The sequence below is a fragment of the Gallinula chloropus genome (assembly GCF_964237585.1).
Source record: "Gallinula chloropus genome assembly, chromosome: 2".
NCBI lineage: Eukaryota > Metazoa > Chordata > Aves > Gruiformes > Rallidae > Gallinula > Gallinula chloropus.
The window spans coordinates 8133727-8156649 of NC_140086.1; the positions used below are offsets into that span (position 1 = coordinate 8133727).

Below are 22923 nucleotides of genomic sequence, written 5' to 3' on the forward strand. Positions count from 1 at the left end.
AACTATGAAAGCAATACAGTTTTCCCTAATTTCCTTCACAGTAAAGACATTGTAATGCATATAAATATGATAAGTATCTCTTAGTGGTTACAAAATGACATTTTGCAATATGGGCTACTATTTGATATTCAGGTTAAAGACAGGAATGCTGTTCTAGGTAGCTCAGATGGCTGTTTACAGTTATTACTTTTTGCCTACCAATAAAATCCTAAAAATTTTTGCCAAGCCAGAAAGTATGCCAGAAAATGAGTGTCAATACCCCGTGAGAAATGTACAAGTGAATCATTTCTTGTTTTCTTCTACCATGCATCACTTAAAATTAGTGGCAAAAATGAAGTAATCATTCAGAAGATAATGAATTCAACAAAATCTGACAGTATATGTATTGTGAAAATACAGGCAAAATACAAGGCAGAGCTATCATTTTATGAAGCACCACCTTCCAGCCTGGGCTAAATATGCACACATATTGTATCTAAGAATTTTCTATATATTTCTTCGTATTAATCCTTCACAAGAGCAATTTCACTTCTTGGGAGATTAGCTTTTTGCTAATTTTAGTTCAAAGGAAAGTATCTTAGTGAAAATGTTCTTAACGTGGAAAAAATCAAATCCAAGTGATGTTTAATTTTGGCTCAGGCAAATGACTTTGTAATGAAGTCCAAATGTTTGTGTGCAATAAACCCATTTACCAACACTAGAAGCAGTAAAACAGAACAGAATTACCAACATAAAAGTTGAGGACTATTTTGGTAATTTTCTTTTTGGAAAAAAATCCATTACCAACAGCTGCTCTCTAAATGTAACATCCTACAAAGCCTCATATTCTGAAGGTCTTACACTGGTGGTTTCTTGAATCATTTTTATCAATTTTCAGTAGTTTACAAGATTCTGCAGGGGCCAAGTGTCACAGAACAAAGGTATTTTCATTTTGTTAGTTCCCAACAGTGACACTTGAACCTTCCACTAAGCTTTCTCACATTGACTAAATTGTTGGGCACAGGAAGATAATAATACAACAAAATTTAAGTTGCATGGGTCAACACTACAGCAAAGCAGATGTCAGGTGTAAATAGCTTTGCTCTCAACTTCACTGAGAACAGTTCTGTAGTATTTCAGATAAGGCTACCTTGTAAAACAGTCCAAAATTTATCAGAAGGTAGAACAGTAATTTCTACCTGTCAATGTCACAATATCCACCAAGGATCCCCCCTTCCTACTGTCATGACCTTCCTAGAAGGCAAGGTTTGAAGCTCTAATCACCCCAAATAGCTAAAGCAGTAACAGAACTAGAGCACTATTTTATTTTATCACTTGTTAAACATTGTTTCAACTGTTTGAAGTTTATTGCCATAAAAGTCGCAAGAGATTCTCAGATACATTACAAAATGTACTATTGATCAAGCTATTCTTGGTTTAAGAGAAAAACAGTAAGAATAAATTAAAAGTTAGTGTGCATAGAATGCCCCTTTCCAGGCATGCACATTAGAGGTACCTAACAGTGAGGATAACCAGCCCAGCTGCTAGTTAATGTCATGTGGTGTTCGCCACTAAGTTCAAACTACCGCCTGATACAAGTAGTACTTCATAGCATTTATCACTGGGGCACATTATCATTCCCATAAGTCATGGGGATTTCTAATAGCACCTCCTTTGAAGAAAAAGTTTTAAGAAAATAAATCAGAAGTGGTTAAAAGTACTGTAGGGAATGAAATAGGGGAAGGAACACAAATGGCAAGAGATTGAAATTTCTCAAAGACAATTCCACAAAGGAGGGGGTGTACTTTGTATACAGCCAAATAAAGGTTAAATACTGGAATATAACCACGTTCAGGTAGTTAAAGATGTAATCAGCTCTGATTTAGATGATTTAATACCTTTCAAAAAGTTTTCCTCTTTCCCCCACCTCTCTCCAGAATTAAACTGAATTAAGTATTCCTGAACTTTTGGATTTATCATTTGACATCACCAAAACTCAAGTTCTAGTCTGTTTCTTTTCAATCATCCAATAAATTTTATACTTATGTGCTACTAGAGACAAAAACCACTGGGGTTAATTTCCTACATGCCTTTTATAACATTTTTGCTGATTAAGATTAAATTAAAAAAAAACTTTAACATTGCAACTGTAGTATATTTTAAATGCAGTTACAGCAGATCTGGAGACTTACCTTTGTGCTTGAGTGCTATAGCTGTTATCATAGGAATCGTAACTTTGTTCATCATAAGCAGTTCCATAACCATCATCATACTCCTGGAATGATATGAAAGAAAGGTACCATTAAACATAAGCACAGTACAGAAACAAAGCAGTAACCTGTTTCTGAAGACCAAAGACAATGCTCTCCTGAAATGCATGTTACATACATGTATCATGAAACAGCAAAATCTTAATATTAGAGACTACTTCCATTTAGGAGGACACATGCATCTAAGTATAATTATTTTAAACATATTTGAACTATTGGTAATGTACTTCAGAGGTTTCTTTTTAGTTAACAGTGGCTTCTGCAGAAACAGTATAAATGCCTCATACTTGAATTTGAAGTGATCTATCTGGAAGAAAGCTCTGGCAAACACATACAGAATCTAAGCATCTGAATAAATATTGTGCAACTGACTTAGGTAACTGACATTTATGGACAATAAATTCAAAACTCTTCATAGACTAGGAAATTTCTTTCCTCACCATAGAGATGACCAAAAAGAATGATAGTTTTACTTCTTTGAATGCCCTCTGCAAACTCTTCAACTTGGACATAAGGATCCATTACAAGTGAGGACTTCTTGCTCCTCCCACATTATCTGTGCTATTTAAATATAGACTGTAGTATTTCTTCCAAAAATAGCACTGCATTTAAATACCAAGTTGAATACACTGGTAACTCCAGCCACAAACAATAGAGAAAATTAAGACAAAAACAAGTAACAATGATGCAATGTTTTCCCAGAGAAGGATGAACTAGAGAAATCCAAAGAATTGACACCAGTTTATTATTTCATCCAATAATAAAACTGAGCTAAACAAATAAAAAGTAGCAACAGCACTTTGCACTGATTTCAAGGAAATTCTAGTATCCAAATATGCCACAGATCTCTGTGGATATATAGAGGTATCTTGCCTAGTTTTGCCAGATGATCTAATGAGAAGACACACTGAAGAGAGAGACCAAGAGAAATTAAAACCAGACATCTTATATATGGTGTTTTCTGAATATGTATCAAACCCTGACAACGTGAGACAAAGTCTCATGAGAACAAAGCCTTCCCCAAGAAACAGTATCTTCAAGACTGTCAGCAATGACAGAAAACAAAACCAACTAGCAGTTATTAACTAGGTTGGGATAACAAGTGATGGCATTGTCTAACTAGTAGAATGCATCTCCCAAGGAGTGGAATCTGACAGCTTCCTAGATATTGAAAAAGTTTTCTTTAGCAGAAGCCAATAGATCCTAAAAGTAAGGGATGGAAAACTGCATTTACTAAGAGAGTTTTCAGCATTTTTCTAGTCATCTGAGATCACAATGCCTGGTTTTCCATATACATTCACATCATTATTACTTTCACTACAGCTAGCTCAGTGACCATGATTGTTTCCCAACAGTGATTAGTAGGAGGGTATCTGTGAATAACTGCAGGAACAAATGAATGACAGCCTATTTGTAATTCTGAAAGAACAACAAGGATTCTTCCAATTGTCTAGTGTGAATAGGTCCATGGAGAAATACTCCCATTTGAAGAGTAAAAGCATTGTTTTCTCTTTCAGTAATTCTTTGTCCTGAAACTAAAAATTAAAATGGTCTTAGCACTTCTTTGCCCATCCAATATGGATTTTTCTTGATAAGCCACACTAAACCCACAAAACCATTGCCTCCTGGCAGTTCTTAGGAGCAGGCATTTTATTACTTACTGATGCAATACACAGACATCTGCTAACAATACAGACATTGATCAACAGCAGAAGCTGAACCAACGTATTTGCTCTGTTGCAGAATATTTACTTGACATTTGATCTCCTCTCATAGCTCCTCTCAGCTGTGAGCGAGTCATCCTTAAGAGGAACTACCAAACTTTAAACTGTATATGCCCAGCAGTGACAAGAAATGAAAGAAGAGGAAGGAAATTAACCTTTACATATATTCGGAAAGCTTTGCCACTAAGAAATCACTGGAGATTTAAGCTATCACTCCCATTCACATTTACATTCACCTTTTTACTGGAAATTGAAAGAGGGGAAAAAGACTGCTCTGAAATTATGGCGTATCTTTGACTTTGAGCAGACAAAAGGACAATGTAAATGTGTAACAGAAAGACCCTTAAGTTAACAAGATATCCAGCAGAACTAAAAAAAATATTGGGGGTTGTCCATGCTGTATGAGATTTAAATGTTTCAAATATTAGCATTTCCCTTTGGAAATTTCACCTGGAACTCATTAGCGTTCAACATTTTGTGTGTTAATAATTAGAATATTGCAGAAATCAAGTCACAGAATCACCCAATGTTAGGGGTTGGAAGGGATCTCGAAAAATCTAGTCAACCACCCCTCCCCCTGCACCAGAGTAGGATCACAGAGTAGGTCACACAGAAACGTGTCCAGGTGGGTTTTGAGTATCTCCAGAGAAGGATACTATACAACCCCTCTGGGCAGTCTGTTCCAGTGCTAAATCCTCCCTTTGCTGAAGGTTGTTCTTATAAATTTTGAATGGAAAGTTATCTGGTTTGTACTTTATGTGGGACTCCTTTCACTTAACTTTAAAAAAGATTAATCTGTGCTCTTGCAATTACTATGATCCTAAGTAGATCAGCTCTTCCTTTCTATTGCTATACTTACATTTATAAGACAAAATTTACATTGAACCCAAGATAAACTTCATGCAACACGCTGTAAAAAATAGTTTTAAAGAGCTGCTGTCAATAGCTCATTAAGGGATAAGTGATTCAAATTCCAAGACATTTGTTTACTGTGCACTATTTCCTTGAAGTAGCAATTAGGTAGGGGCAGCTGAAGTATGTTTCAGAGCTTTCCCTGAATGACAGTATTTTCTTAGTCATACAGTATTTGAAAACTTTCAGAAGGTTACAAATAACATTGGGCAAGGCAAAATGTTTTGCATTTTAAATCCACACTACATGAGTAATTTCTTAAACACAGACCCCTTGTGGCTTCAATGAATGTTTTCTTTAGCTTTATGTAGTATCTAGGTGAAACACCCTTGGCCATCTGGCATGTTTCAATACTATAAAATATCATGCTAACTTGAGGTAAATACCATTTTTACACATAATGAAGATGGACAGGAGAGAACTTAAATATGCACAAATATCCTGTAGTAAAGTACATCACATTCACTCACTCATTGCTGCTCAGATTTTCTGTTAAATACAGGAAGAATTAGAATAATCTATTGTATTTTTCCTGCTGATTTTTCACCACGTTTCAGGTATTTGTAAGAGCATTAATTTCTGTATTTAAAGCCATTGGTCTTCATGTGGATGACAGCATTTCATTCCTACTATCTACCATATGCTGTACAATGGACTTCCTCCTCTACTCAGGCTATAGGAGGAGCTATTTATAGGTACTCAGTATAGAATGGCTTTTGCTGGAAAGGGCTTCAAAGCTTCATCCAATCTGGCCTTGAACACTTCCAGGGAGTGGGCATCTACACCTTCTCTAGGCAACCTCTTCCAGTGCCTAACTACCCTCAGAGTAAAGAGCTTCATAACATCTAATCCAAATATACTGTCATTCCAGTTTAAACCCATTACCCCTTGTCCTATCACTACACACCTTGATAACAGTCCCTCCACAGCTTTCCTATAGGCTCCTTCAGGTACTGGAAGGCTGCTATATGGTCTCCCTAGAGCCTTCTGCAGACTGAAGAAGCCCAACAAGCTCAGTTTGTCTTCAGACTTTTAACAGAGAAGCAGTACTTCCACTCCCACTCCAAAAACAAAAAAGCCCAAAGCAGGTCCTATTTTTATCCCATGAATTGGAACATTGTGTTATTCATTATTCTACTTTTTAGGATAACCTAGAAAAAATAACTGATCACATCACATCTGAGCAAAAGGAAAGTGTGCTGTAAGCTTTGTGCTTACAACAAAACACAGAAGGAAGATGAGCTGAAAATTATGAAGTCCTCAAGCTACATCTATTTTGCACACAGTATCTGAAATACCAAAGAACAATTCTTCTGCTTCTGTTATTTGTGTAGATTACTCAGACTAAATTTAACAGAACACAATTACAAGACAGATGTTCTCCAAAGAATATGAAATTACTCTGTAAAATCTTAAACCTGATTAATAACCCCTTTATTAAGCCAGAGTCACACTGCATTTCCTCTTAGATAACTGCTGCCTACAGTTGCATCTCAATGACAGTGCCCACAGTTAATATAAATCCAGAAAGCAGCACTGGTAGCAGTAATGTTCAGTTCAAAGTGCAAACATGTTTCATGAACAGAACTGAAGGCAATGTGTAAATATGCACCCTTCAAATACATTAAATAGTAAGTTGATATCACAGATCAAAAGATAAAAGCAGTGAAAGCGATCTTTGCCAAAACCTCTGCAGTACTCAAAACAAATCAGGCTGAGAGTTGCCCATCAGTGTTTCTTTCTAATAGGGTACTCTAAACATACCCTTGTTTGTGGAAAATAGGAAATGGTGGCTTTAAATTATAATCTGCTGTCAATGATGATGACAGACTAGCATTGGGCCCTCTTTAGGGAAAATTAACAATGCTTTGACGAGAACATGACACAGAAACAGGAAGAAAGAAGAGGGTAAAAAGTTCATTTTAACAAAAAGGCCATTTGCAGTGCTGGAAAAAATCATGAAATCAGTAAGAAATCAATTTTCCATCTCTCTCCAACCAAGGAAATCCATCCAAGGGGAAAAAATAAGGCTGTTATCACTATATCTAAAAGGTTGTTTCTTTCCCTCATAATTCTCCGAAATTAATACTTACACCAGTACTTTATCACAGAATAGTGAAGGAATATCTTCCTTTTAGATATAAACTATTAATTTAAAAAACTGTTTGCACAGATATTAGCTTGAAGGAGAAAGAACGAGGCAGCATCACTGCCACACAATGAAGAATTTTTGGCAAATTAGAACTGTAAAGGAAGGAACAGCCATTTTGTTACATGGAAACAACATCTCCCTACAATTTAATCAACAGGGAATATGGGCCAATCAAACCAAATATGGGCAAGTACTACCATCTCAAGACTGAGTAATAACATCAAGAACATCAGCAGCTATCATACACAGACTGCAAACTCTTACTTTGTAGATTTTAATCTGTTTTCTTCTAGAAGCCTAGTGCATGTTCAACCAGAACAAATCAGCTGTTCCTGGAATAAGAGATGCACTAGTAGACTGTCATGCACCTAAAAAAAGTTGCTAGTGAATATATGCAGTAACACTGAAACCAAGCTGAGGCCAAAGCAGTTCTGGTGTTCTATAAGCAACAGCAGGGAGCAGGGTCAGAATCAGAATGACACACGCTTGTTCAATACCAAGAAAATGGTAAACTTAGATGAGCAGATTAAACTTACACTTTGAAAAAATTATATGCATGTAAGTGAACTTTCCACTCTGAGATAGGCAGGTGGAAAAGCTTCAGACTTTCCACCAAAACATTCCACTCTTCCCACAGCCAATGTCACCCGGATTCCTGAGAAAAACAAAGATTTTCCATTCTCTCCACCTTATTGCAAAAACCTCAGAGAAGGTAAATGTAGAGGATTTAAAATGCAAGAACAATTGACAGACTTTTGAATTTAAATCTTTTAATTTATTTCTTCTTGCATGTCCTATTTAGACAAAAGTGGGAAGAAATAGTGGTTTGATGTTACAAACATGATTGCCAAAAGCCTTACCTGAATTCACCCTAGCCACCTAAGTCTTCTAAAAAGCCAAAACTCCATAAATACCTTTCTTTTAAAAAAAGGTATAAAACCCACATGGAAACCATTTCATTATCCACAGATAGGAACAGAAAGAATGGACAAAAGATCATTTTTCTGGTTCTTAGAAAGTGTAGCTACCTCAGGTCTTTTTCCAGGAATCCAAACAAAAAGCTTCACACAGAACAACTAAGCAAATAAAAATCAGGGGTGAAATTGATGTTGCATCTTTTAATAAAACTATTATCATTCAAAAGACCAAAAGAAAAACAGTGCAACTTGCAAAATATTAAGACTGTACTTGAACTCTCTGTTCACAGATAATTTGAACTTTTCAAAGTGCTACATAATATGGACTAGTCCTTATTTTGGCTAATATTTTGCCACCTCAAAACTAAGTAGTATTTGTGACTAAAAAGCGTGGATTTTTTTAATATGGCATACAATTTCTTTTCCTCTTTTCCTACAGCTCTTTCCTTCTTCAATCATGAAGAATGAGTAGTGTTAATGGGGAAAGAAGTCTGCTTTGAAAACAGTTCAGACAAAACCAACATTGTATTAATAGCTCCAAGAAATTGCTTCTTCATTAATTCTAATTTTTCACTTTTTGAAAGTCTAAACTAAGTAGCTCAATGAAGAATTCAAGCTCAATGCCAAGATCAAACACAGAAATTGCACAAGGTTTCTGGGAAGGTGCACTAAGCACGCAATAGGTTGTTCAGCTGAATGGGCTCTCACCTGTAAACATTAACACTGTGCATTCATTTTTTTCCACTAATAGATACATGCATATTTTATAATAATCACTGGATCATGAAATGGATTTTGTTCTTAACCATCAAGCCAAATGTCACTTGAGAACAAACTTCCCTTAAGTCTTCCAACAAGTGTGAAAGGATCTTTTGCAAAATCAATAGGAGAGAAACAACTGCTCCTAACACCATAGTGAGTATTCTGTAATGAGCACACCATCACCACAGAGAACCATGGGAATATGAATACCTGAAACAAGATTTTGATCTAAAGGTCTACTACTGGAAAAGCACTGAACTTTCCAGAGACACACAGCATCACATCAACTGCTCATTGTTTGAGTAGGATCTTCTTAGCTAATGTGTTATGTATTTTTTGGGTCTTCCCCATGGGAAACAGTATGAGCACAGCCTCATACTAGGGCAGCAGCTATACCCATCTCCTATGATACCTAATGTGAGTACAGTCTCATAGCACAGACACAGTATGACAAATACAAGCTTAAGTCTAAATTTGTCTGAAACACTGGTCTGTCCACTAGTAAAGGCAACATAGTCCTGGAAATACCCCAAAATTTATGCCTTTAACTATAATTTTTTAAAACTTAGTAATCCTTACACTTTAGGATCTGCCAGAATGAGGCAAAAAAGGGATTTTAAACAGATTTTGAACTCTTATCATCCCTTTTGTATTCAAGTGCTCTGTGTACCTGTTTAAGCACCCTCTATCTGTATCTTTAAGTTAAAACACCTTTGCATGTAATTGGAAATAGTTCATAATACTCTTTTTCAAATTACAATTTATTTAACATTAGAAAGGCTCCCTAAGTGTCTTACTGGTAGACATTCCATCTTCAATTTCTTACTACAGAAAGCAATCTCATTGAAGCATTCTAATTGAGGCATTGACTGCAAGAAATCATACATGTTGTCAGTGCATTAGAAAAATCTGCTGCTGAGGGAACCCTTGTCTGAACACAATAACATTGCCAGAGACAGATCTGAAGCTCTGCCACAGCTTCCCCACACTCTTCACTAGAAAGGGACATTTAGATCTGTTGTCTGAAACAGTGTTGAAGCAAGTCTTGGCCATCACTTGCTAGATTACAGAGCTTTTTCAGTGCAGATTTCTTCCATAGTGCCACAGCACCAGTGTTTAAATCCATGTTTAAAGCCCAGTTCTTAATGCCTAAAAAACCCTGATTATCAACATAAGTGTCACTTAGCACATTTAAGCAGCCAAAGTGGTACTTGACATGGCACGATCACAACTATATTCATACAAAGTACAGAACTGAAATTCTTACGGAGTATTTGCAAAATATTTACCTCTGTATAATGAGAATAGCAGCAAATAAAAACTGGATCTTAAAAGCTTCAAATTGATGTGTTGCTAATTTGGAAAAAGCCTTAAATTTTTAAGCTGTTAACTGGAATAGCCAGAGAGAAGCAACTGTTATTAGACAGTAGCTTAGTGAACAGTTATGTTTGATGAATATTGGCTAAGGAATTGACACCTTAAAAGCCGTGAATTGCTAACATAGTGTTACTGATTTCCTGCTTATTGAAAATCACAGAAAAGCTGAAAGTCTCCAGCTAGCACTTAAGTAGAATTTCAATTTCTTATCTTAATGGATATATTGTCAACTTCAAAATACATGAAAATATTTTTATCTATTAGGGTTTGGTTCAATGAATAAAGGAAAATTTTCATATAATTAAAAGAACAAGTGTTCCTGAAACTGTAAGCGCTTCAATATCAATAAATCTAGCAACAACCTTGTTATGATTTCCCTTATTCAAGTACTGGCCAGGCTTTACAACTCTTGCTAGGCTTTCTCCTGACATGCACAGTTGAGGACAGAAGTGGGGGGCGTGTTGGCCTTCAGAGAAAGCTTATCACACCCCACAGAGCAGTGAGGCGAGAACAGTGATTATAAAGCTGTTTGGTCAGAGAAGCCACATAATCATTAGTATTGACTAAACTGATGCTATGCAGAAAAATGTAAGTATCATTTAGGGACTTCAAAGCTTTCTTCACCGTACTAAACACATGCAATACAATGAAGTCCCAGGAGGACCATGCAGACATTGCTGTTAGCCCAATATGTCATTCAGCTTGAATAGAGAAGGCAACATGAAGCATCCAGAGTCAGCACGACAAATACCCCAGAAAGCTGGCAGACCTGTGTAGAGCTTGCTGTAACAGGTACACCCTGGATGACTTCCCTACAGCTTTTAAGTACAGGTCAGCAAAGGTCACCTAGTTTTGTTGATCCTGACTGACATAGTCTCAAGGACTACAGCAAAGAATTTAGCAAGGTAGAAGGCAAATGGAGGCTGTTTGACTTGATGGCCTCATTTTCCGCCACACAGGATACTTAGTATCACAGAATCACAAGGTTGGAAGAGACCTTTGAAGATCATTGAGTCCAATCATTCCCATCCTATGCTAAACCATATCCCTAAGTACCTCATCTACCCTTTTTTTGAACACATCCAGGAGTGGTGACTCAACCACCTCCCTTGGCAGCCTGTTCCAGGCCCTCAACTCTTTTGGTAAACAATTTTTTTCTAATATCTGATCTGACCCTGCCCTGGCACAGCTTCATGCCATTTCCCCTTGTCCTATCTCCTGTCACCTGGCTGAAGAGACCATTGCCCACCTCTCTACAACCTCCCTTCAGGCAGTTGTAGGTGGTGATAAGGTCTCCCCTCAGCCTCCTCTTCTCCAGGCTAGTACTCAGAGAAAATAGCGAGGACTGGAAGTCCTGTTATTTAGAGTTACAGAAGGCAAGTGGTTAAAGCCTTCCATCCAGCAGATCGCTTGCTTCTTTCTGAACTTGCCTAGTTTCACATTATTTTAAAGGTACAAGGCAGAGGCTTGTAACACTAAGGGACTGAAAAACTTAATGAATCTTGCAGACTGTCCAATCCAAGTTGGTTCTTTTCAGAGCGTTTTTTTTCCCAGTGCTTAAGTTCTAAAACCTCTCTGAATATTCCCATCTCCAAGGCTCTGAAACTATATAGTGCTTACAATAACTTACAATACCCACAATCACACTGATAAGATCATCAGATTGGCAAACCAGCACTAAATATGGCTAAACTATTAGTAAGGAAATGACAGAAATACTACCAATGACTCCCATGCTACATTAACCATTAAAAGATAGTTAAAGCACTTCAATATATTACAAATGGGCAAGCAAAAACACCCTCAGTAAAAAGTCTCATATGAAGACTGAACTTCCTGTATTCGTTTGTACTGGTTGCCCCTTGTCCTGTCACTGGGCACCACCGAAAGAGTTTGCCCTCTTCAGAGTCTGCCTTTCAGACATTTCTAAGTGTTGATGAGATCCCTTCTCAGTCTTTTCTAGGCCAAAGAGACCCAGTTCTCTCAGCCTTTCCTTATATGGAAGATGTTCAAGTCCTCCCATCAACCTGGTAGCCCTCCATTGGACTCTCTCCAGTAGTTCCCTGTGTCTTGAACTGGGGGAGCCCAGAACTGAACAAAATACGCCAGCTGTGACCTCACCAAGGCAGAGTAGGGGGGAAGATATCCTCCTGGCCACACTTCTCTTGATGCACTCCAGGACACCATGAGCCTTCTAGGATACAAGGGCACACTACTGGTTCATGGAGAGCTTGTCATCCACCAGAACTCCCAGGTCCTTCTCTGCAATGTTGCTGCTTTATTAATTACAGCTTAATATGACTACCCCAGTTCAGATACCAGAAAATAAGTCATCCAGTTCTAGCGAACATTATTTTTCTAACTTAATTAGCTCAGTATTGTTTCTTTATAGTGCTATTTTTTAACTATTCTCTCAGAAGTAAAGCTTACAACAGGGTACAGATTCCAACACCTGTTATTTCCATGCCACATACACATATTATAAATAGCAGATATATGTAAGTATGAAGTTACTCAGAAGTGTTTTTTTTTAACCAGATCAGCATGTATTCTTCAGTCTGTGTCCCAGAAATAGGACATTTAATGAGAACTACTTCCTTTGGAAGCACTGTGAAATAACCACACACTTGTAATACCCACCTTGACTAGTCAAGTCAGGTATAGCCAGGGGACACATATATTGGTCAAGTATTAGTTCTCATAACATTAGTAAGATATCTGAGTAAATCAGAAGAAAATGTGTTTAAGTGTTTGTACTACTGACATTAAGCTTCTGCATAAAGCTGTGCTATATAGAAAATAAGGTTTCTGATCAAAAGAACTGAGGTTGAGAATTGATTTAGAGGGTTTGGGGAGGTGAAAGAATATAGGTACAGGGTAGGTGGAAGTAAGGTTGGGAGAAGCACAAAAGATGTCTAAACAGCAAAGCCGTTTTCCAGAGCTCAGACTAGCAAGTGACTGAAAAGAGAAAATCCGACAGATTTGGCTGTAGAGGGCATGCTAAAAGTTAAGATAAATAAACCATTCAAAGCATTGTCCTTAAAAATGTTATTTTTCTATGAGACCATATCAGTTTATATGACAACAGTTTTGATTTAACAAGTTCTCCTCACTATTCTGTAAATTTGGTTTAAATTAACTACTCACAACTATATATAATTTTCAGTCATGTACAATATGAAGTCATTGGACTAATTTTTAATACAATAAAATAAACACATACAGCTTACTGAAATGCACTGTATGTTATTAAACACATAGGATCATTTCTGAAAGATTCATAAAAATATTTCAATTGTCCAATCATTGAACAGTTAAATGACTGCAAATTTAAGTTAAGAATAGAATAGTATTTCCAATTTTACATGAGAATTAAAAATCTACTGACAATGTCTTTTTTCCAGATTTCTGCAAAGCAGAAACCTAATATAATGTGTTGAAGAGGTACATAACTATTTTAACAAATACACTGCAAGTGTTTTTATGGCAGTACATAAAAAGTTTTATTAATATCAAACAGTTCAAGTCTGAAAAGGTGGAGATGACTACACTTGCAATAGATTCTGGGTGCAAGACTTAAAGAGACTCTGAGTTCTAAAGTGACAGTCAGGATCACCCCTCCAAAAATACACACTATGCATGGTATGTCAACAGCTTGACTTACATATTCACCATACGTCTCCTGTGCCGGAGGTGGTGGAAGGGGCCGGTAGCCTGCAGGTGGAGGTACTCCTCTTGCTCTGGGTGCTAGAAGTCCACGGCTACGACTGACTGGTCCTCTACTGGGAGGCACTCCTCTGGGCGCTGGTGCCCCTCTCGGTACTCCTGCGGGTGGCGGAGGCACTCCTCCACGGCCCCTGTGAATACATGGATCACTCACCATTAGATACTACACACTCAGCCTCCCTTTCAACAGCTCCCTCCCCCCACATCATGACACATTTTGCTTTGCTACAGCCAGAAATTGTGAAAGAGGTTTAGTTTGCCATTTTTCTGTATGCTTTAATCCCGTTACACACATTATGCAATAAATGCAGGACAATAAAGCTAGATGTGTGATTCAGTGATAAACTCACTAGCTTGAGCCATTCCTGCATACACAGACACCGAAACCCATTTTCTGGAATCAGTCAACTTCAACTAGAATTTGACTTCAGTATGTGAAATCACAATCATAGATTAACAGGTTAATTTGAAGCTGTCAGGCTGTATCATACTCAAACCCCGCACGAAGGATTCAGTTGCGACTCCCTTCTGACCTTGTGTAAGCTTCTAAACACAACCCAAAGATTACACTGCATGTAGGAGATTAAGTTAGTCAAAAGCTATATTTTCCTCTGGTTAAAAAGAAGAGATTTCCAGCTGTAGCAGGAAACATTCAAACCCATAATAAATGTGCAGACTGGTTATAGGATATAACCTGATGTTCTATTATGTATTTAAGAACAAAAAAATAACAGTATATTTGGTTTTCAAGTTCTGAAAGAGTAAGAAGCATTAACTTGTATTCCATTATTTTGGACACTAAACATATAGATGAAAAAATCTGAGACCTAAACTGAAACAGCTTTCAAAATTAATTTATCTATTCACAGTTTAATTCCCTCCCCCACCCACCTCCCTCTAGTAAAGGGAGGGACTTGGAGGTAAAAATCTGTGAGAAGTTATCATTAATTCTCTTTTAAACAGGATGTCTAAAACACTGCTAACACATCTCCTTTAAAAGGAGATCACCCCATGGACTGTAATTGAGTTTAAATGACTGCTCTGTCTGCATATAGGCCTGTTCACAGGAAGTCACACACTTATTGTATACACTAACAGATATATAGAAGAAAACAAGCTCTACACTACCTTTCTACCTATCATGCCATCATCTAGTTTCAAAGGTTGCAATTGAGTGAAAATACCACCTTGATTTCAGTAGAAACTTCCAACTTATCAAGTAAGATCCAGATTTGGACTTAAGATCTCCTATCCCATTTCAAAGTTATATCTTACTGATAACCTTATTAGAAACAGATATAATCACTCTAGTACAAAAACTGCATCACTAAATGAAGACTACAAAAAACATAAACACTTGATACAATCAGGATAGGTTTTATTAATTCTAATTACTGATCAAAACACAGTCACAAAGTATTTTAAACAAGCCTAGAGAGTAAGTGATTTAAAACTGTGCTTATTACTTGGTTTTGGCTAATCTGTAGAATGCCTCCTCAGGACAGGGTACCAGCTGCTTATTTGACTTCATTGTAGTGGGGGCAGGGGTGAGCAGTGAAGTTCCCAGACACAGCCTGCTGAAGTAATATAAAGAAATAGCAAATGTGATACTTTCGAAGTGAAGGCAAAGGGAAATGAACCTACTGGCATAGACAATAGCCAATACCAAGTCAAAAAATCAATAAAAAGATTCAAGAATCATTAGCCATAGTCTTCATGGCATCCTTTAGATAGGGTTAAAGTGAAAGTAGCAGGAAGAGGGACATGCTGAAAAACATGGAAAAAACATTTGAGGGAGGGAAAAGTACAGTTTTTAGAGCTATCAGAGTAATTAGAACACCAGAATCACTGATGGGAAGGTCTTTTCTACATTTCAAAAGCAGTTAATAGGATTGGTGATGGGTGTCACACCTATTTCTCCTATATTAGAAGACTATTTACAATTTACTGGAGAAATATAAAACAGTCTGAAACGTAGTTCTGTATTATACCACTCAGATGGCTACTGCACCTGGCTGGAGACTAGAAAGGTGCAGAAATAGGAAACCCAGTTAACAGGAGAGTTCAATTCCCACCAGATTTGAGCCATAACAAGGCATGATGCTAAGAGCAAACTTTTAGAAACTAAATTATTATTTCATTAAGAAATTATCATCAGGGACCTAAAAGTCAATTGACATGAACAATGAACAGAAACTGAGTCAAAATAGAGTAAACACCTGAATAGGAACCTCCACAAAAACCAACAGATCAGTTTTGGCATTGTTTATTTGAAAAAGGGCAGAGAAATTATGTTTAAAAATAATGAATGGACTAAAATGTATGCAAGCAGCATTCGAAAATATTTTGAGAAATCTCATGGGAAGTCAGAGAAATATACAACTGTTAAGAAAAAGCTTGGAAGGGTAAAAGGAGTTCAGTCAGACTAGAACAGCAGGGGTAAGGAGAGGTATTAAAAAGAGGTATCACTTGAAAAGCTGAACCCTTCTCTAACCTCAAAGGAAAAATGCTAAAGGAACAAATGTAAAAATACTCAGAAAATCAGGTCAGAGATAGTTTAATGAATTTCTAAAAAAACCTAAAAAAAATACAAGATCTTCAAACATTCTGGAATCAGAAAACCTACCAGACTGAAGCCAAATCATCAGTGAACAGGGAGATGTGTATGTATATATACCTTAAATTGTACTACACGAGACATGACAGATCCTTTCCCTATGTGGAATGTATTGGATGGTGCCATCAACTGTTTGGAGACAAATTTCAGAACAGGAAGAGGAAATAAAAATAATTCAACTATCTTCTGTAAACTACACCAGGAGCTCTGACACTTAGCTCTAACATGTAGCTGAATCCCAACCCAAATACTAAAGAAAGAAAAATAGAAAAAATTCAATGCAGCAAAGTAAGATGGGATGCTTGAGAGTTAATGCACACAAATAAATGTATATATCCTAACATTATACAAAGTAATAGGTTTTGCTCTATCACTACCCATAGAACAGCTATAATGAAGATTGTCACAGTGGTCAGGATGGTAAAAAGCAATTTTACAAAATAAAGAACAGAAAACTGTTACCTGACTGTGTATTCAGTCTTGATTCTCAGTTTGGAAAGAATATAAAAGAACTGGAAGTAGGAACTACATTAAAGATCACCAATAGCATAGAACAGCTTAAATAAGCACAATTAAGTAGATTAAGGCACTTCATACTACAAGGAGCAACCGAGGCTGATATGTTAAAATCCAATGCAGACAAAGGAAAGACAACTGAGGGGTGACATCAGTCTACTACTTCAAGGGAGGCACCCTAGGTGGAGGTGTCAACCTCCTCTGCAGTGACCAGCAATAGCATACAAGACAATGGAATGAAGCTGCATCAAGGAAGTTCAGACCAGACATTAGGAAAAGGTTCCTCACAGAGTGTGGTCAATCACTAGAACTGGTTCTGCAGGGAGGTGGGCTGGACACCCAAGCCTGTCAGTTCAAGAAGCATCTAGACAACACTTAGTCATATGGTTTAGTTTTGTATAGTCCTGCAAGGAGTGGAGAGTCAGACTCAATGATTCTTATGGTTCCTTCTAACTCAAGATATTCTAGGGTATATAGGGAATTATTCAGCAGTTATTTTCAATTTAAGAATCAGCAGATCTCAACATATAGCAAGAACATTAAGCCAGACTGCCTTAAGGCCTGAGCCATTGTGAGTGCTCCTATGAAATGCAATCACTGAACAATAGGATGGTTAATGATTGCAGGGACTTGTGGAGGCCATCTGATCTAACCTCCTGCTCAAGCAGGGCAACATAGAATCAGCTGTCCAGGACCACATCCAAGGGCCTTTCTAACACCTTAAAGGCTAATGTGGTGAGTAGGACTAGGGAAGTAGTTGTCCCCCTGTACTTAGCCCTGGTGAGGCCCCACCTTGAGTACTGTGTGCAGTTTTGGGCCCCTCCCTACAGAAAAGACATTGAGGTGCTGGAACATGTCCAAAGGGCAAAGAGGTTGGTGAGAGGACTGCAGAATGTTATGAGGAGCAGCTGAGGGAACTGGGGTTGTTTAGTCTGGAGAAAAGGTGTTGAGGAGAGACTGTTGAGGGGAGACCTAATCGCTCTCTACAACTACCTGAAAGGAGGCAGCAGAGAGCTGGGTGCTGACCTTTTCTCCCGAGTGACAAGTAATAGGACAAGAGAAAATGGCACCAAGTTATACCAGGGGAGGTTTAGATTGAAAGGTTAGTGTCACAGTCCCTTCCAGCCATGATAATTCTATGTTTCTATGGTAAAGGCTCCACAACCTCTGGACAATGTAAGTCCATGTCCTGTCACTGGGGACCACTGAAGAGAGCCTTCTCTAGGCTAAACTGTCCCAGCTCTCAGGCTTTCCTTGCAAGAGATATGCTCTATACCCTTAATCTTTGTGACCTTTCCCTAATCTTTGTGGTATATGCCTACTCCTCTTGCACTGAAGAGCCCAGAAATGGATATAGCACACCAGGTGTTCTCTCACCAGCGATGAGCAGAAGGGAAGGATCACCTCCCTTGGCCTGCAATCAACAGCAATGCATGCAAGGATACCATTAGTCACCTTTGCAGCAAAAAACACACTGCTGGCTCATTTTCCACTTAGTGTCCAGCTGAGTGGCCTCCTGCATACATTGGTGCATGGGGCTGATCTTCCCCAGGTGCAGAACTTTGAAGTACGAGTAGTGGGTGATATTCCAGAGGACTGTTCGACATCCACAAGGAACCTGAAATGCTTGAAAAGTGGCCTGACAGGAAGCCAATGAAGGTAAGCTAGGGGAAGTGCAGGGTCACCTGCAAACTGCTTGTGGGCACACTGCCCCATCACCCAGATCATTAATGCAGTTTAACAGGACTGGGTCCTGTATTTTCCCTGGGGCACACTGTTTACCACTGGCTTCCATCTGGACTTCATATCACTGATCACCACCATCCAGGCCTAGCCATTCTTTCATTGAAGTATTCAGTACCATACATCTGCAGGGATTTAAACTGCTTAATACATGGATCTAACAAATTTTGTTACTAGATGTTGATGTGTTTTCTTTCTCTGAGCACAGCCAGCTACATACTGTAATAATGGAACTACACAACTGAGGCACCACGGGAGACACTAGGGTTTCATTTCTTCTTGCTACACTGGTAAGAAACTCTACTCTAAGTCTTACATCAGTGTGCAACCCAGAAGCTCAAACTTCTTTGGATGAGAAAAATCTACTCCTTAGGTGACTAAAGTCTTTTCTACTAAAGAGACTGTAGTTAAATAGGTGGTTGAACATACTCAGCAAATCCTAGCTTCTAGCCAGGTACTATTATTCTTACTTCCAATGTACTTGAGACCAGAGTCCTACTCTCACAGAATCCTTTTACTGCCTTAAACCAGACTATGGCCATAAGAAAGTTTGAAATACTTCTGGTTAATCTTAATCATCACTGGCTTTTATTTTCTTGAATTTAATCTGAATCCAGTGAAGGAAGTTAACCCTTCCCCATTAAATGCACAAGTGATTTGATGATTAATTTAGGAATAATTTACCTCACAAAGGTAATTAACTTGCAGGCCCTGCAACAAAAACAGTCTTTTTCAATCTTGTTACCATGGAACAGACTAAATAAAACTGGTATCAGTAACTCAGTATCTTCTTATTCACTACACTGAACTGCGTACAAGAATAGTGAGAGGAAATAGTCAAACTCATGTCACAGAATCCTTTGAACATGCCATGAAAACTATTTTTGATGGAATCTGATTCATCCCTGTTTTCATTAAAAAAGAATAATTGAAGCTCTTAATTACTATAAAGCTATCACATTAAAGAATGGAAGAACAAGCCTTTGAAAAGTGTTAGAATGCGTTAGTGTGATTTGTAAATATAGTAATTATAGAAAATTTTAGTGTATAAAACCTGAAAAGTGTACTTTACTGTGTACTGTCAAAACATCACTTAAGCACTGCATTTTGTAACTGATTAACTTTTCACTGTTTGAATAGTTTAATTTATGGGAAAGCATATAAAGAAAATCTACCACCATTTAGAACCACACTATACTATAGACTCAAAACATCTGTGAATGTTTACAAGTAATTTACAGGTACTAACCATTGATTGCCAATAAAATAGTATTTTACCAACTGATACAACTTAAATACATTCATAGGAAACTACTTAAATACTTCCTCTATTACCAATAATTTGACATTTCTGCTTTATAGTAGTCTCAGTTACTAGGATTTGTTTCCAGCAAACTAAGTTATTGCTCTTGACCATAAGCAGGCACAGCATCTAGCTGATACTCCTTTCCAGCTTCCCTCACTAATATCTCTACTTTATCTTTTCACTTCTCTTTTCTAGCATTACATTGATTTTTATTTCACATTTCATTGTGTGACTGAATTAGTAAAATTACTGATTTTGAAATCATAGCTGAAGTCAATTCAGTTTTCCTTCATTTTGTTCTAGTGAAAGACCAAAAAAGGAAATTTCAGTCACAGGCTCGAAGTACCCTTTGAAGTAAATGGAAGAACAGCTTTAAAATGAAAATACTTGTGAAATTTAAGACCAGTTCCCTAACATTATTCAATGAGGGAACATTCAGAATTCTTTAATTTTACCATTCATCTGCAATGATTTAACCTGCTCAATGTATGGATCTAACATTGCTAACAACTTTTTTTCCTTTGAGTACAGCGAGCTATGCTCAATGTTCTCCAAACAGTATTTTGGTTCAGGTTTTATTAAAGATCTGAAAAACAGGCCTGCTATTTTAAAGTGCCAGCATCAAAATACTAAACACTGAAATCCAGATACCACTCAGGATTCCTGCCTCCTTGTTTTTTTTTTTAAGATGACCTTCACTGTTAAAGTTACACCTATGCAAGTTTTATTACAGAGTTCTATTTCTAAAGAATTCGCTTTGGGGAAAAAGGAGAGATTTATCACAAAGTAAAAAATCACACTGAACATACCTGTCCGTCCTGGATCCTGACCTGGCTTTGCCACCTATTTTTTCCTACTACAGAATCTTTTGCAGTACATTTCATACATGTTCTCAAAATAATCTTAAAAAAATCAATTGATTCCATACATATAACAGGACAATAACAAAGTTGTAAACACTGCAGCTGTAATGCACATCACCTTATACTTGATACAAGACAGTAAATCCTAGCCTGCAACTTCTGTAATAGTTTTATTTTTCCCCAGATAATGACAGTAATTCATCCATTAGGATCCCAGCCATGTATACACTGAAAAACATGAATAAAAAGAATCTATGGGAGAGTAAAAAAATTGTAAGCATAAACAAGAATTTTAGTTATACTCCTGCATATTGGCTTTATGAGAAACTATTTTTCTCCCCACATCTTAGTGATACCAAAGTATCTACCTTCAAATACAATTCTTCATCTCAAGAGCAAACCCAACCAGCTCTCCCATACTGTGACCTTTGAATACCTAAGGGCTCTTGCTTGTAACACAGATTTGAGATACTTTTACCAGGGTCTGTAGTCATAGGACAAGAGGCAATACACATTTGAACTGAAAGAGGGTATGCTTAGTTTGAACATAAGGAAAAAACTCTTTATGATTAAAGTGGTGAGATACTGGAAGAGGTTTTCTAGAGAAACTGTAGACACCCTCTCCTTGGCAGTGTTCAAGGCCAGGCTGGATGGGGCTTTGGACAAGCTGGTCTAGTGAAGGGTTCCCCTGCCCATGGCAAGGGGGCTGAAACTAGAGAATATTTAAGGTCCCTTCCAACTCAAACCATTCTGTGATTTTAACTGATTTCATAGCTATGAAGTAACACGAATTTGCTCCCTGAATTTGAGTCAGAATTGAGTGATCCTCAGACCTTATTTTTATTCATTCTTAATATAGAAGTGTGAATTTTTAGAGCAGAAAGTGTTATTTTCCTGATTTCAAGAGTTACAACTTTAGCTACTTACTATAACTGCATTACATAAGGTATCATAGATCCTCTAAGTTTCCTAGCACAATAAACTGAATAACTGGGATGATACTAAATTTTTTGGAGGCAACTAGATAAAATGAAGAGCCATGTCAGTTAACAATAAAAACAAAGAAATGAAAATGAGCCTTTTACTAGGGAAAAGATTCACATGTCCCTTCTCTTGTTGCACAGAAGCAGCAGGTACCACCTAAACAGGTTGAAAGGTCATCTTTAACAGTATTAGGACAAAGGAAAAAAATGGGGGTAAGTGGGGAGAAGGAAGCAGCTATAATCCCAAGATCAGTGACAGGAAAAGCTAAAGGTAGAGTTCAAAACACAATCCTTCTACAGGAAACTCCATCCACGCACCCCAAAAATATTACTGGGCTCTACAGTAAAAAAAATTAGTCAGTATCTGGATCAGGCCAGAAATAGTGTAATAAAAAGTTACTGAACCACAAGCATTAGGAAATTACTTACCATATACTGGAATACCTGTGCACAAGCAGCTAAAATTTTACATGCAAACATAACAAATTTAGTGTTTTCTACCAAGTAAAATTTTGGTATGGAGCTAAACATACTCGTAACAAGTCTTCTTAAAAGAAGGCACTTGATAAGATGCATTATCTCCAGTTTCAACATGTCTGATAAGGAGCAAAAAAAGGCATAAATTAGTATTTTTGGTTTTTTTGAAGTGAAACTAATCAGGAATAATAAAGGCTTAACAAATTGGGAATTTAATCTCAAGTTATTGCATCCTCACAAGGTGTTTCATTCATCTAAGCTTGGTACCTTAAATACAGATTATAAGGAAGTTAGAATCAAGGTTTTAAACTTTTTTTACATGTTTCAAGCCTTGCTTCAAACTCTCCTGGATCTCAGGGATGCTTCCTATTAAAACTGTTTTATTTAACACTAAGACAAAGCCTTTAACAACACCATCCTTCAACTAAAGCATTACTCACTGAAATCAATTTGTGCTAAAAAAGAATCAGAGCATTGCAACTGCATTTGAGATCTTGCTACTGAGATCCTACAACCATTGAGTGAAAGAACATTCAATTCCACTCAAGGAATCTTTTATTTTAACGGAGCACTTGAATTTGAGGGGAAAGTTTTGAAGT

The 22923-nt window shown here is 37.3% G+C and overlaps 1 protein-coding gene across 2 annotated transcripts in view; it reads right to left on the reverse strand.

The window, feature by feature from the left end:
• KHDRBS3 (KH RNA binding domain containing, signal transduction associated 3) overlaps positions 1 to 22923 on the reverse strand; it is a 93719-nt gene that overhangs the window by 19856 nt on the left and 50940 nt on the right. For both annotated transcript variants that reach the window (XR_014617138.1, XM_084260421.1), the window contains exons 6-8: positions 15286 to 15396; positions 13758 to 13950; positions 2172 to 2254 (exon numbers count right to left, since the gene is read on the reverse strand). Coding sequence is in view for 1 of the 2 variants with exons in the window: in XM_084260421.1 (XP_084116547.1) it covers positions 2172 to 2254; positions 13758 to 13950; positions 15286 to 15396 (387 nt within the window). In the remaining variant the exon portion in view is untranslated. The remainder of the gene's footprint in view (positions 1 to 2171; positions 2255 to 13757; positions 13951 to 15285; positions 15397 to 22923) is intronic.